The sequence below is a fragment of the Clarias gariepinus genome, chromosome 9 (assembly GCF_024256425.1).
Source record: "Clarias gariepinus isolate MV-2021 ecotype Netherlands chromosome 9, CGAR_prim_01v2, whole genome shotgun sequence".
In the NCBI taxonomy this organism is placed as follows: Eukaryota; Metazoa; Chordata; class Actinopteri; order Siluriformes; family Clariidae; genus Clarias; species Clarias gariepinus.
The window spans coordinates 28,059,561-28,074,875 of NC_071108.1; the positions used below are offsets into that span (position 1 = coordinate 28,059,561).

The 15,315-nt window shown below is 41.0% G+C and overlaps 1 protein-coding gene across 6 annotated transcripts in view; it reads left to right on the forward strand.

The window, feature by feature from the left end:
* prdm16 (PR domain containing 16) overlaps positions 1–15,315 on the forward strand; it is a 158,793-nt gene that overhangs the window by 37,696 nt on the left and 105,782 nt on the right. For all 6 annotated transcript variants that reach the window (XM_053504124.1, XM_053504125.1, XM_053504126.1 and 3 more), the window contains exon 2: positions 13,267–13,616. In XM_053504124.1, coding sequence (XP_053360099.1) covers positions 13,267–13,616 — 350 coding nt within the window. The remainder of the gene's footprint in view (positions 1–13,266; positions 13,617–15,315) is intronic.

Sequence of the window (15,315 nt, forward strand, 5' to 3'; positions counted from 1 at the left end):
TCCCAATGCAAAGATGATTAATAGCTCTGTGAGGTAGCATCAGCCGAGTTATCCTCGTTCAACATTTACCAGCCAGCGCGCCACAAACCCCCTCCCATGCACGCAACCGATGACCGAGGCTTATTCATTTCCAAACGGAATGGAGGGAGCCCAAGCAGGACTCTGACACCTCCGCACATTCTCTCTTTCTCCATCTCTCGACTCTCGCTGTCTTGCCCATTACATCCCCCACTCCACCCCACCACAACTCCCTCATCTTCCACTTGCTTATTAAGTGTCTTTCCCATTTGTTATGCAAATGGGGCGGCAGAGGGGACGACATCATCTGGAAAGTGCGATAAATATTTGATCAGGCATAATGGAAGTTGTCGAGGATGTCTAATTGTGCCACACGTTATCTGGAGGGAAGTCAGCCCCGGCCTTTGATCTCGTTCGCTCTTTTTTTTTCAACTGCCTTCATCATCTCCCACTGTCAAATTCATTTTCTCTCCCACTCTCTTTCCCATGTCCTGCCCTCATATCGTCCCTCTATTTCCAGCAACTCCTTCTGATCTATGGGCAGAGCGTAGCTGAATGTCCCTCTTAATGTCACACCAGAGAGAGAAAGAGAGAGAGAGAGACATTGTGTCATTGAAATCACCCCCTTCCTGTTCCCATACTACTCTTTGATAGGCCACTACTTCTTTCCTTTCTGTTGCACATTGCATCCTTTGTGGCGCTGTTTTTTCCTGTTTTAGGAAATGCTGGGCCACTTAGAGGTTACTTTACGTCTCTGATCTCGTGTGTGTGTGTGTTTTTTTTTACTGTGCTGAGAGATAATCATATCTGCTTAAACACTATTCTAACCATGCACATAACGTGCAACGTGCATAGACATTAATTGAACATAAATCCCTTTCTTTAGCACTTGTTAATGCAAGTAGATGGCAGAACAACATGGTTGGTATACAGATGGGTTTGACCTTTTTTTCACATATAGCGATTTGAACTAATTTAGTTTATTTCCAATATGAAAAAAAACTTGCAGTGTATTTGCTATACCTTATACATGATCAACACATCAAACTTTTAATTCACTGCCATGTAGGTCACATTGTACACTAAAGTAATGTAGCCATGTCGACCTCTGTGTTACCTGGTATAACGGCAAGGCTTGAAAGTCATGTGGTGCATCAGTGAAGTTCTATCGATCTCATTTAATGACTGAAATGTAAGAGTCGTTGTTGCAGAATGTCACCAATATGTTTACTCTCCTGATATACGTCATGTGCTTGTGGGAGAGTGGTATTCATAAGTGAACCTTTTTTTCATTAGTTCATTAATTCATTAGTATACCGCTTAGTAGTATAACATGCATAGCGTATATATTCAAAACATTCTTTGCTGAAATAGTGCTGATGATTGGTGCTGCACAGTGAGTGCGGTGTTGGTAAGTTGTTGTTTGTTTGTCCTCTGGAATGTTTTGACAGGGTCTATTTGTGCACTCGCCTCATCCGGCCCTCTCCTCCATGATCCAAGCTGCTCATCTGCGCCACCGTCCACATCTTCGGCTCTCAGATCTATTACGCCGGAGACAAAACAACTTAATTATGGGAAGCTGATAAGCAAATAATAATCTCTGTTCAAATCAAACAATTGGAGTCTCTTCAAAGACACCAAAGAAACAGAGGGTTGCACACACACACACCCTCGACACACACCCACAAACATGAACACAAAGAGAACGAGAGAAGTAGAGAAGGCAGTAGTTGTCCTGCCTGAAAAGACCGGAGGATTTGCATGAAGTATAGTTGGTGATTCGGTGATAGATGAGCATCATTTTCTTAATCGAGAACTGCTCATGCTTTGTGTGTACTTATCTTTATGCTTTTTTTAACGATATTTTTTTAGGATTGAGCGTTACAAGCTCGGTGTGTGTGTGTGTTTACGTCACGGATTCGGGCTCGGACCTGTTCTTGAGCACGGTACTGTGAACTTGGGCGTGACTTAAGTCGAATAGACTTTTAAGAACCCTACATTATCAATGCTCTGTGAACTGCAAAGTCAAATCTAATCCTATACGTCTCATCCTATATATCAATGACATTAGGCATAGCACAAAGGTCGACTTGCTTATGCTCTTCTTCTTTTTGAGTTTATTGGCAGCTCCCAAACCACTTAAGTGCATACTGTCACCTGCTGTTTTGGAGAGTGTAAATGTGCAAGTGTCCTCGGCCATGAAGCAATATTACTAATGTGAAAGCTGGCCGCCAGATGAAAGGGACGGTGCGACGAGGGAATCAACGGTGCCTAGAGTGAAATCAGTAGCTCTTCTAGGGTCTATGAAACAATCTTTATTTTTTGGTTATTGTCTATAGGATTTTTAACACCATTCTTTAATTTGCACGTAAGTGTAAACCATTTTTCTTTTTCTTTGACTACTTAATTTAAAAGAGTTGTTTGATAAATCGTTTGTTACACACAAGTAATTGCAGTGAGCATTCGCATGCCTGCTATCTTATTTCTCCTGCTTCCCTTCTATATGGCTATGAGGTTCAAGAGAACCTGGGTGGACTACCCCTTTGGGACCAGTAGGGTATTTAATCAGGTTGTGTCCAAACTGAGGCAAATCAGACATCACGAAATGTCACAGGAGTACCAGAGGGAGAGAGAGAGAGAGCTTGTGACTGGCTGAATCATGACTAATAGTTCAGCTCAGCATCCCAAGAGAGCAACGGCGTGTTGTTTGAGATGTCACACGGTGAACGGAGACACAGATAACAGAGACAAAAGAGGGGCTCAGCTCACATTACCAAGGGGACCACCTCCGTTTAAAGAGCGCCATTTGTTCCCCACATCGACCCGGCGACCTCCCTAATTGCTTGCCAATTATGTGGAATTCGACGCAATTCGCCGGCGCTTTTAAACGGGAAAATTGCCTGCTTCTAACCCAACAACCCCTCCTCCTTCTTTAGGCTACTCATCTCTTGAAGGTTAAAAAGACATTATTTATGTCAGGAAGTGAGAAGCTGACACAACAAGAGTCCATGAATCTAATAAAAATCACTTTCGGTGTAGTCTATGAATGTTAATTAAGTGTAGTTGGGTCATTAAGCATTAAAGACAGCAGAGTATACAGTAGGTCTGTGTGACCTCCTAATCATATCATTTAATATCAGATTAAAATTATACAGCATTTCCTTAAATATTAAAATATATAAAGCAGTTTTATTAGAGAAGTAATATGGTTTATTCGTTTTTGTTTTTTTATAAAATCAGACTGATTAAAATATGAAATATGTTAAGAACGTCTTAAGAAAAGTCTAAAGGAAGCACATTAGTCATACAGTTCGTGATTCACATTAATAGGCCAACATTATCTCTAATATAGGGTTGGATTAATGAAGTTATGCTTTTAAAATTAAATAAACAGTACATCATTCTATTTATCTTGGACATAGCCATTACGCAAGCCTTTAGATCTAGTCTAGTCTATAAACCCCTGGAGAGAGCTAAAGCAAGAGCGTTCATGTAGTTCAGTAGGGAGCTACTTACTCTAAACTCTCACTCATGAACATAAACTTTGGCCATTCAAGATTGTTAAAGATTGCAGAAAAGAATAGTGCGTCTATTTTTTTTTTAGAATGTATTAGCCGCATTTCAGTCAAATATTATATTTTCCACTTCGCAGCGGATCTTTAAAAATGACTGTAGTTGCGGCGCAACAACTTTTCTGAGTTTTTCTGTCTTCTCAGACCTTTTCTGATCAGAGCATGTCAAGGTGGCACCACGCAGTCTCAGGCGGCTGACAGCACGGGTGGCCCGTCAGGCTGGAGAAGCGGGCCCGAGTCCCTTTCCCAGAATTCTTGGGGCTAGACTCATTGTTTGTCAGGAGGGTATCGGGCATTGTGTAGCAGCTGATTGTTGCTCGGCCTGGTTCTCAGGTCTGTTGTGCTGGAGAGCTGGCTGCATTGTTCTCAAATGCACTTGTCACCATTCACTCTGCCGGAGCATCTGTTTCCCTGCTTCCTTCCCCCTGTAGAACAACATGGCTTCCTTTGCACAGAACTACTAATGCCAAGAGTTTTGCCCAGCTTGGTACTCAGCAGGGAAATTTCGAAAAGTATTGATAGATTTATTGATTATTTTTTTCGTCATTGTTGTTTTTGAGTAGTAAAGACAAAGAAATTCTCAATTACATAAAAAAATTGTATTTGTATATTTTGTAAATTATATATATATATATATATATATATATATATATATATATATATATATATATATAAAACAAAATAGCACTATATAAAGGATAAGCAAAGTGAAATACTTTTCAGCTCAGCATGTGTAGTAATCATGTAGGCCGTTAAGTCTGAGTAGAAGATCATACTGTACCACCATAGCAGGTTCTGACATGCAGCGAAACTATCCTGGATTAAATGAAACTAGATTTGATGGTAAGTGGATTAGCTGAGCTTGAAACCGAACAAATTACAGACACTTAATAATCATTTAATCAAACATGGCGTTTGCTTAATACGGAAGTCTCTTGCGTTCTAGCCTTTTTCTTTCTCTAAGTAAAACTTTGACGGACTAAATGAATCAAATAAAGGGCGGAGGTGATGGCTGCAGTTCAGAAGACAAAAGCATATACAGTATGAGTATATATATCATGCTAGTTGTGCTAGATGTACTGGATTTAAAAAAAAAAACATAGACAAATATTTACTCGTATATGTTTTGGCTTACTAGGATAGTGTTAATTTAGGGAACTGCGTTTAGTTATGTATCCCACGACGAGTGCTAGTGCTACCACAAGAAACTTGTGTTGATAGCAGTTTTTGTGACAATGAACATGCACTGACGATATAATATGCTGTAAAGTTATTTTTGAAGTCGCTCCAGTTGCTTTATGGCTGCGTCTGCTTTACTGTGTTCTGGACTTCAGTCAGGTACGGTTGTGTTTCCAGCCTTCTGACGACTGAAACTTTCTCCCACACCATGGAGTCCCTGTTCCATTTTATTGTATCATTTATTAGCTTCACTGGCCTGCGGTGAAGGAAGAGTGTGATGAATAAAACAGCTTTCTCATCTCTCCTCTATAAGAGAGTAACAGTGTCTCCCTCCCCGTGACATTTCATGTAGCCGCCTTTCCATAGAGTGGTCACTTCTCCATAAATGTCATCCTCAGCTGGATTAGTGATTTATGAATGTCGGCTATAGGAGCGAGTGAGGCAGAGGTGTACAATATGTGGGACAGAGATAGGAGAGTGAAAGAAAGAGAAAAAAGAGAGAGAGCGAGTGGAAGGACAAGTGTGAGGAGAGAAAAGCTGGAAGAAAAAGGTTCCACCAAGAGTGCGCTCCTTTAGCTCGAGTCTGACTGCTCAATGAGCCAGAACAGCGTGATTAGCCAGGCTAGTGCTGCGGCCGGCTTATTGAGCGACCTCGCCTAATTCACTTGACCTGCTCGCCTGAGTCCACACACATAAAAAAGGCTTGCTGAGACAGACTCAATTAAGAAATGAGAAGACATCATGCTTTGGGTTTCCTTCACACATTCTGGCTGGAAATATAAAGCACTGCATTGTGCCAGTCACTGAACAAGTAATAAATATATACACATATCAAAATAATAATAAAAAAAGATGTGGTTTAATGCTTTATACCACAATTTACTGTTAAATGTTGGGTCAGAAAGTTTTTATTCATTAGCTCCAGTAACGAGGAAAATCACCGGTTGGCGATGTCAGTGTGCTCATTCTATTACACGATCATTGCTATAGTAACAACCACACAGTGACTTATATGATTGATGCTTTACAGGGAAAAAAAACTGTTTTAGTTAAGCTTTGCTTTAGGAGACATTTATTTAGCTTTTTTGGGGGGAAATAGTCTTAAAGGACATCGGAGACGTAGCTGTAACTTTGGGTTTTTTCAGTGTTTTATTATACGATCGTTCAGGCTAAACACCATGAAAAAGTTCCTTTGACTACAGGGTTAAGAATTATACAAACCATGTCATACTCCCTTAGATAGCTTGTATGGCCAGTCAGCATTTTTAAAACCTTGTTTGAGGGGGAAAAAAATCTTTAAGCAGCCAGTGACAAGCAGCCATGTGCTAGTGCTCAGGTGATTCCAGTCCGCAGTCCATTCCTTCATTTATCTCCATTATTCCATTCTGTCTTTGTTTTTTTTTCAAGTCTTTCTGTTTATCAACTCTTCCACATTGTACCTTCTCCTCCATCCTCTACCCCAATTTACTCCATCTCTCTCTCTCTCTCTCGTTCTCTGTCTCTCTCTCCCGTTCTCTCTTAAACAACCCCCCTTAGATTGTGTCCCCGTGCGGCAGCAGGTCAGTGGCATGCTAACACTTTTGTCAGTGTGATTAATAGCATGGTGGATTGTCGTTAATTCACTAGCTAATGACTAAGACCGGGGCCAGTCGAGGAGTAATCGGGTGATGTATAGCCAGGGAGTGCTCCCTGTGCCAGAGGTGAAAATCATTTCCCCCACTCAGATACCGTTGCAGGCCAAACCAATGGCTTTTCCTTTTAATAAAAATGAATGCATTTTTTTCTTTCCTCTTCTCCTCTCCTCTCCTCTCCTCTCCTCTCTTTTCCCTGGGCTGCAATTCCCAGTAGTTCGCTAAATGAAGCTGTTTTAATACTGGCTGTATTAATGCCGCTGTGACACCTCTTTTAACTCGGATGGGAACTTGCACAATCTTTTACCGAGTTTCCTTATATGAAAAAAATCAAAATAAAATACCCACATGCTTCTGATGTATGCTTGTATAATAGTGCTGAGGTAGTCGTCGTCTACTAGCTGTAGTCCCTTTAGCGCCGTTAGCGAAGTGCTCGGTTAGACAAGTGTTCAGTTACAGTTCTGGGCAGCTCTCATCCACCCCCTGATTTCTTTTCCACAGAGAGGGCTGTGTAAGCCTTGCAATTAAATACGAGCGACGGCGTTTCCTCCGAGCGCATTTGGGAAGTGCAAACAAATTTGAATTCTTATGGAGGGAGGCAGGAGAGTAGAGGAAAGGGAGAGGGGAAAGGTTGAATTTGTTCCTGAATAAGCTGTCACTGGTCCGGCTGTGTAAGGCTGCGCTCTCAGCCCGAGGGCAAAATGGTAATGTGCCCACTGAAACACAGGACCGGTAGATGCCTGAGGAAATGAGCGAGAAGAGAGAGGCTGGAAAAGAAGGGCAAAGCCAAGTCAGATGGAGTAGTGATGAAGTGGACTGCTCACCTCAGTGAGTTTTCTTTACACAGCTAAACCGTGCTGAAAGTGGGGCAGCATGCACAGTTAAAATGCCTCGTGTGCATGTTGCATTTTATATTTAAATATGGTTTACTTCTTCCTGGAGTGGTCAGGATGGTTGATGAAAACGTTTTTTTTTAAACCCTTCACAGAGTTGGTTTTGATTAAACAGTAAGCTCTTTTATATATGCTTTAATCTTTCCTGATTCACATAAATCTTTTTTTTTTTTTTTATGTGTAGCAACATTTCCCCAGTATGACTGAAAGAATTTGTGGTATTATTATTTTTTTAATAGCAAAGATTTACAAGCAATGCCACTCAAGGCCATGCTCCACTCCAGTAAGAGCCGCAGCACAGAGTGTGTGGAGCATATGCTGTTCTGTCATTACCTAGGCTCAAGACTTCTGGCATTTATTAGCAAAACCAGCCTTCTGGTGCTCTCGCTCTCCCTCTCTCTCTCTCTCTCTGGATCTCCCCCACTCTGCCCTCCCTTCCCTGGGTGATGCTTGCAACTCAATTTGGCAAATGTAAGTTAGTATTGATTATTATTAATATTTATCATGTTTCTGAAAATGTCTTTTCCCAAGCGCTATTAATCTGTCGTGTTAATAAATGTCTGTGCAAGGTCTTGTGATACTCCCCAGGGAGAGCCGCAGACTAGAATGGCAATCAGGAGCCTGACAGGAGCAGCACATGCTCTCTCTCTCTCTCTCTCTCTCTCTCTCTCTCTCCTAGACACAGATGTGTCGTCTCACTCCTGCAGGCCCTAATATGATTGTGGTACCTGTTTAGGCTTTGTGTTGAGACTCTTTAAACCATCTAATGACATGCATCTATTAAATGCAAAAGGTGTTACAAATCATGCCACGGATCACAGCTCCATGAATAGCGCTATCTTGCAGCTCAATTATCTTTTTTTTCTCTCTTCTTTCTTTTATTACCGAAACTGAACCAATTTTCGTTCATTGCAATGCGAAAAGCAAACACAAAATAACAAGAACAAAAAGTCTGAAAATTATATCACACTAGTGATAGTGTTTTACCATCAGCAGTAAACAGATTAGATGGTTATGTACTTATTATTTTCTTCCCTTTTTTCCCCCAATTGTTTTCACCAGAGAAAATAAAGAGACTGGTAAAAAAATCGGCTATTTATATGTCTGTAGCTGCTCAAATAATAAATTAATCAATAACCTAATAAAAAATTTAAGGTGTCAATTATTAACAGCTAAAAATATGGCTGTGGTGTTTACACATACTTTTACTAGAAACTAATCAGCCTTTTCAAGGGTGATGACAGTGAAGTAGGACATGGAAATGCCATCCTGTTGATTATTTCTCATTAAGGGTGTTTTATTCCTTGCTTAATTCAGTATGCGCTTATAATAGTACACAGTAATACATAGCGTACATGATCTACTCTGGGTCATTAGTAAGCCGCTGGAATTTTCACTTTCAGTTCAAATGATGCTCGTACAACTCTCCCAGTGCTGGCAGGCTGCAGTGCGCCGTGGGCTCGACAGCTCGGCCACGGTCCTTTAGCACTTATTGTGTATCGACTGTTCAAACAGCCGCAGTGGTCAAGGTCAATTCCTTTAGCACTTTCTTCAGCCAGTTTGTCTTCCTCCAGCAGACGAGGTGGAGAGAGGCTTCGAGTTTGCCCTGGCTCAGATGCTGCTGCACACACTGCACACATACACGCTCTGGGTGTGCGCGCGCCTCACAGGTTTCAGGATTAGCATCTAAAACACTGAGGGCATTTTCAATGCACATGCATGAGGAAACTCCCCTGGTTTCAATCTGCCCCATGGCTCTCACCTCACCGGAGAGGCAATATTGCTACTTTAAGTGTTACTTGGAAACAATCCCTGCTGCTTTTACAAGGGGAAAGAGTGCAGGTTTCTGGAACGCTTTTTCAGTAATCTAGCGAACTGTCCCTTGCGCCCCCTTTTCCGAACACGTTCTTGCGTCAATTCGAAATAACTGTGCCATGGAAAAGATCACACAATTTCATCCCTCCTCGTGCACACGTGTGCGCTCGTGTACATGTTCGATTTTTTTACTGGCACATACATTTTTTATTTCCTTTCCACATTGAAATAAAAGCAGTAGAGCTGGAGTTCGAGTCCAGATAAAATCATCAATTTTTTTTGCTCTGATTAAAGCAGAACAGGTATTTAAAAAAAAAAGTTTCCCGTTGTGGCTCTAATGATGGCAGTAATTCTGTAAGTGGGACCACATTTCTGGATTATTAAGCGCGCGAGGAGAATAATAGACCACATGGTATGTTTGAATTACTTTGGTCAACCTGTACTGCTACCAGAAATACCTATTTTTTTCCTGTCAGAGGCAGAGCTATATTTTCCTTTCTTTGGTCCAGCACACACTTTGTGTTATAAAAGTTGCTCGGCGTTGACAACTCACCTTCAGAAGGAAGAGCAATTTGCTGAGCACTAGAGCAATAAGAGCCCGAGGTTATGACTGGCCTATAACGTTTGACTATCGATCGCATCACTGACATTATGTGTGCAAAAAAAAAAAAACGTTATCATTTTAAATGCGAGCGTTTCTGCCGCAGTGCTGAGTCTGGAGAAACACGAGAGCTCTTGAGTTCAGGCTGTTTATTTGAGTGCAGGATCCCTTGTTCACATCTCATTTAGCGCAGGGTATCTACAAACACAAAAGTGCATGGTTCAGTCAGAGAATAAACTACAGCTGGTGCACTGAAGCCTTATTCTGACCGCTCGGAAAGCTATTATTGTCAGTTTAAATGAATGCACTGGTACTTATAATTCCCTTTCCTCTAGTATTAACACATCACTGAAAGTGCCAGCGTGTGTAATGGAATCTAAGTTTTTTTTATTTTTTATTTTAAATCTGTTACTTTGACATGCTGCTTGAACTCTTCCCACGGAGAGCTGTTAAAGCTCAGAACTTCAGGAAGAGCGGAGGAGCTCCCTGCGTGTGTGTTTGCATGTGCGTACATGCGTGTCAGTATCTCTCCCGACAACGTCAAAGGGCGCCGCTTGAAAAGCGTCACTTTTAACGATTTATCAAATAAATCTGATGCCTTCATGTGGCGGGGTCGGGCTGCACGGTAGTTTCCGTTGGAATAACAAAACCGAACAAGCACCTCATTGTGACCAGAGCTTGGAGGAGGGCAGGACCCCCAAGGTGCGAATTAATGATGGCGGCCTGGTGTAATCAGGATAAATAGTTCAGTATGAGGAGGGAGAGAAAACCTAAAGAGGCACAGAGGAAGGCACTATCTGTCTCTCACTTCTCTCATCCAAGTACCTCCAGGAGACAGTGCTAACACTGCAAGTCTGCGTAAAAACCCCTGCCAAAGCATTTCAAAATGTCAGCTTTGTGCTCCGTCGCACACGTTCCTCGAAAATTCTTTTTTCCCCTTCCTTTTTTTTTTTTTTTTTGCTTGCTCGAGTATGTTTGAATTCTTTCTGTCACAGAGAATGGATTTGAGTTTTCATTCCATGTTCATGACTCTTCTCCGTGTTGCGGTGTGAAATCCTATGAATATGCAGACCTCAGAAACATGTTCTTAATACTCAGGCATAAGAGCTTGTAAATCGCATTGGGGTTTTAAGTCGCACAGCTCTGGGTGGTTGCTCCATCTCGCACAAATGATGGCTTGTGCGTTACGCTCGGGCCCTTCGGATACATACGCAATTTTACATCGCTCACTTTTAGTGTGTATTTCTGCAGCCCTCTTTAACTAGGGGATTTAATAGATTTTCCAACCCTGTCTTTGCTTGTTGAAAATTGTACGTGATGGGTCAGATGCCAAAGAAAGGCAAGGGGAAGGAGGGGAAAAAAGAGTTTAATGGGCTTGAAAACACTTTTGATTTGCAAACAGCACCAGATAGGGAATGGTTGTAAAATTTTAATTGATCTGTGAAAAGGAGAAGCTACTACTAGGCCACATGTTCTTCAGTTAATTGCCCGACTGGTCTGAGACTCCAGTGAAGTCTGATCATTAAAGAAATTGGTAAAACGTTTCTTTTCCCTCTGAATCGCAAGATGACGCAGAATCTCTTTTTTAAAAGCTCTCGCCTGCTTTTTTTATGGTTGGGTTTTTATAAGATAAATTTCCTGGATCTCTCAGGATCCTTGCGTTTGAGAGGCTTCATCACCAGATGTAGAATAATGCAGATTAAATGGTTCACAGTTTAGTGTCTGTTAATTCCTTAACTGTTACATATTTTTTTAATATGAGACAAAGCAATTTAGAGAAGGATGTTTTCGGTGATTTGCTTAGCTTTATAATTTTCCTCCCTCCAAAAGAAGCTGAAAATTAATAGTATTTTTTTTTATTAAAAGTAATAATCCAATTAATTATTTGTTGCTGCTGCATGCATCCAGCTGTTTTCCTGATACTTACAGCTGTGTGTGTATGTGTTTGTGTGTGTGTGTGTGTGTGTGTGCATTTAAAATTGCCCAGAAAAGCATTCAAACTAGTTCACCTTAACCTTGTGCAGGAAGATTGCATTTCATATACATACATTTTTTTTCACAGCTTGGTTTATGTTGCTTATGAGTAAATAGCATTTCAATTTGAAAGGAAACAGTTCAGAGCAATAAAGTTGTGTTCTTGGCAGCACTCACAAGGGGGCTGAGTCGTGGCTGATTGGAAGCACTCCTGGCGTAATTGCGGCCTAGTTAGCTCTGATTGCTGGTCCTGTGTTTGGATAGCAAACTGCACTGGTGCTTCTACAAATTACACTGAGTCAATACGTGTGCACTGGCATGGCTGTTGTCATGGACACAAGTGAAAGTGGCTGTTGCGTTCGTAATCCCCAGCTCCAGTGAAGGTAATACAGCTGCATCAGTAACTTGTGGAAGTGCTTGCTGTCCTTGTACTTGACATTTACCCTGAATTAATAGATTACAAAGCAGATTTAGGTTTTTTCCCATAAACATTGTGTTCATTTTTAAGCTCTCAAAGCAGCACAATGTATCTTGAAAAAAAAAATGAACAACTTCATGACTCCTGGCTGTAATGATCAGTTTTTTTTTTTTTTTACCTCCATAACCGCAACGGCTAAATAGCACAATTACTCTGTCAGGCCGAGAATGACAATAAACATAGGTGACTATCTGAACGGTTGAAGATGACTGGCCGTGGCGTCAGACCGCACAGCTATTTGGTCTTATTATCTGTAAGACGATCAGACAGGAAATGGTAGTGGCTGTGATTGAGTGGAACAAACGCCAGAAGCAGGCTGGAATGGAGCTGAGAGTCATTACAAAAACCTTCGGTTTTCCATCTTCAGGGGTTTGAAGAAGGCCAGTAAAGGGATGATAGCTACAGTACACACATCATGATAGTATGAATGATGTGAAAGAACAGTGTTCACATCTATGTAGAAATTATATTGAGAAGAACTTTAAAGCAAGAAGACACTTCTTTGCGTTACCATTCAAACATTTGGACACACTGTTTAATTCCATGGTCTTTCATGTTTTTTTTTATTTCTTTGTTCTTTGTAAAGCAATGCTGTGGGAATCCAGAATATGCAAAAATTAACTTTAAACATTCATAACGATTTAAGCCTCTGTAGCTTTCATACTTAAGCCTTCATAATTACTTGGTGATTTCTGAAGCTGGTAACTCTAAATGAACTTCTCCTCTGCAGCAGAGGTAGGTTTTGGTCTTGCTTTCCTGGGAAGGTCTTCATAAGAGCCAGTTTCATCATGATGCTTGATGGATTTTGCAACTGCTCTTATACAATCTTATACAAGAACTATTCCAGAACCACTATGTATCCCTATGTGTTATTTTATAGTTTAGAAATCTCCAGTTTTGCTCTAGAATCTAGAAAAGTAAATTGAAATTAGAGATTTTTGACTGGTGCTGTATATGCTTCCATAAATATGTTCTCATCACCCAGTTGAACACTAAAAACAGCAGGAACTCTCCATATAACAACTAAAAATATAGAGTAGAATAATAGTTTAGATTCGCACACTATTGTTAATGATAACGATTATTTTTGGTCATATTGTTTCAGATGACAGTGAGGCAGTAGACAGCATGTACGGCACAGAGCTGAACCCTGCAGCGGGTGAGAGTGCGGAGGAGGAGACGGAGGACAGCGTCATGTCCCCAATCGCCATGGGCCCTGCCTCGCCCCAGCCCAACAACGAAGACTTCACTCCTAAAGAAGGGTCGCCCTACGAGGTGCCTGTCTACATTCCTGATGACATTCCCATTCCTGCCAACCTGGAGCTGCGCGAGTCCTCCGTGCCAGGTGCTGGCCTCGGCATCTGGGCCAAAACCAGAATCGGGATGGGCGAACGCTTCGGACCGTTCCACGGGCTGCACAGTTCCACCATCAAAGAGACCACTTATGGATGGGAGGTAGGTACAAAAATCAACAAATAACACCATTGTTATAAAATGCCATTATTATGAAATGCGATTACGGAGATGCAAAGCGATGAGAAATCGTACATACGAGGCCCACTAGAGGACTCGCGGCTGAGGTAAGTGAATCTTAACCCAGTGTGATTAGCTTCTAGTCTGTGGGAGAAGTACAGATCAAACACTTGTATCCTGTGCGCATATTCTGCATGGATCTGATGTCATTACTGCGCTCTTGAATGACCTTGTTTTCTTTGCCTTCTTTCACAATGTCTTGTGATGTCGGTTTGCAAAATCCTGATTACAGAAGAGATCTTTTATATTCTCCCGCACCCACAATATCCATTTGAGTGCACTCATTTGGTCATGCCACATGATACGGGGAAATGGAAGAAGCGTAGCATTTGCAAGGAGCTGTATTGAACTATTCGTTTTCATTTACAGCATGACATCAGGGTATATTGTCGTTGCTTCATGAAGATTGTTAGTGGTCTCAGTAACGTTTGCCTGCTTCTGCATGATCAAGACTCTTTCCTGTATATGGCTATATTTATATATATATATATATATATATATATATATATATATATATATATATATAGCCATTCTCAATCCCCTTCTATTGGCTAGTAGTTTATCATTTATAATAGTTTATAATAGTTTACACTGTGGGATTCTTTCTTTGAGACTTTTAGCTATTGCATTTTTCTCAAAGCAACACAACACACACTCAAAAGAAAGCGCTCCCCACCCTCTTCTGTGTACATCAGACGCTCTATGATTGGTTATTGAGTTGATCTAATGGAAAGATGAGAAATGTCGTCTGGCTGCGGCATCTTTCAGACTCAAACGTGTAACTTAATGAAGATGATATGATGCTTTCCACTAAGAATGATTTTTTTTTATTTCTAAAAAATACTTTAATCCTTTCTTCAGCTGTCTCTCTATTTTATTAATCTGATGGGATTTAATTGACATTTAGTAAGCACATGCTATAAGCTGTTTTTAATTTTTTAACTTTATTTTTTTTTTTGCTTTGTACAGTTTTGCATTTTGACTAGACTCTTGACGCGCCCAGGGCTCGATTCCAAAAACTACACTCTCCCTCTTAGGCCGCAATGGCTTGGATTCACCGCTAATGGTGCTCATCAGGATCCGGCCCCAGGAAAAAGCCTGTCTGTGTGTCTGCCTGACACAATGCTCAGATTTCAGCCCCAATTTATGCGCTCAAGCACTTTCGCTTTACTTTTTATAAGGAGCACTCTCAAGGCTCCACTCGACAGCGTAACGATTGACAAGGAGCACATCGATGAGATTCTGCACACATACGCACACTCACAGCTACACATATGCACACACTCACACACACACACACAGTGTGCTCTCACACACTTGCTGAAGACCAGAGAGACATCTGTTGGCCCATCTGTGGCAAACCATCTATAAAAATGATACTTGCCGGCAGCTGCCGGAAATTGGGTGAAGACAGTGTGTAAAATCTCGTCGCCACATTTTATGATTTCTCTCTCTTTTTTTTTTTACTTACTAATTTTGTTTTTGTTCTTCTGAGAATTTATTAGATCTGTATGGTTAAAAAAAGAAATAAATAACTAATTTCCACGATAGCAACAACAGCCTTTGGATTTTAGGGCATTATGCCAAAAATAAAAGGAATGAAAAATAAAGTGAAAAGAGA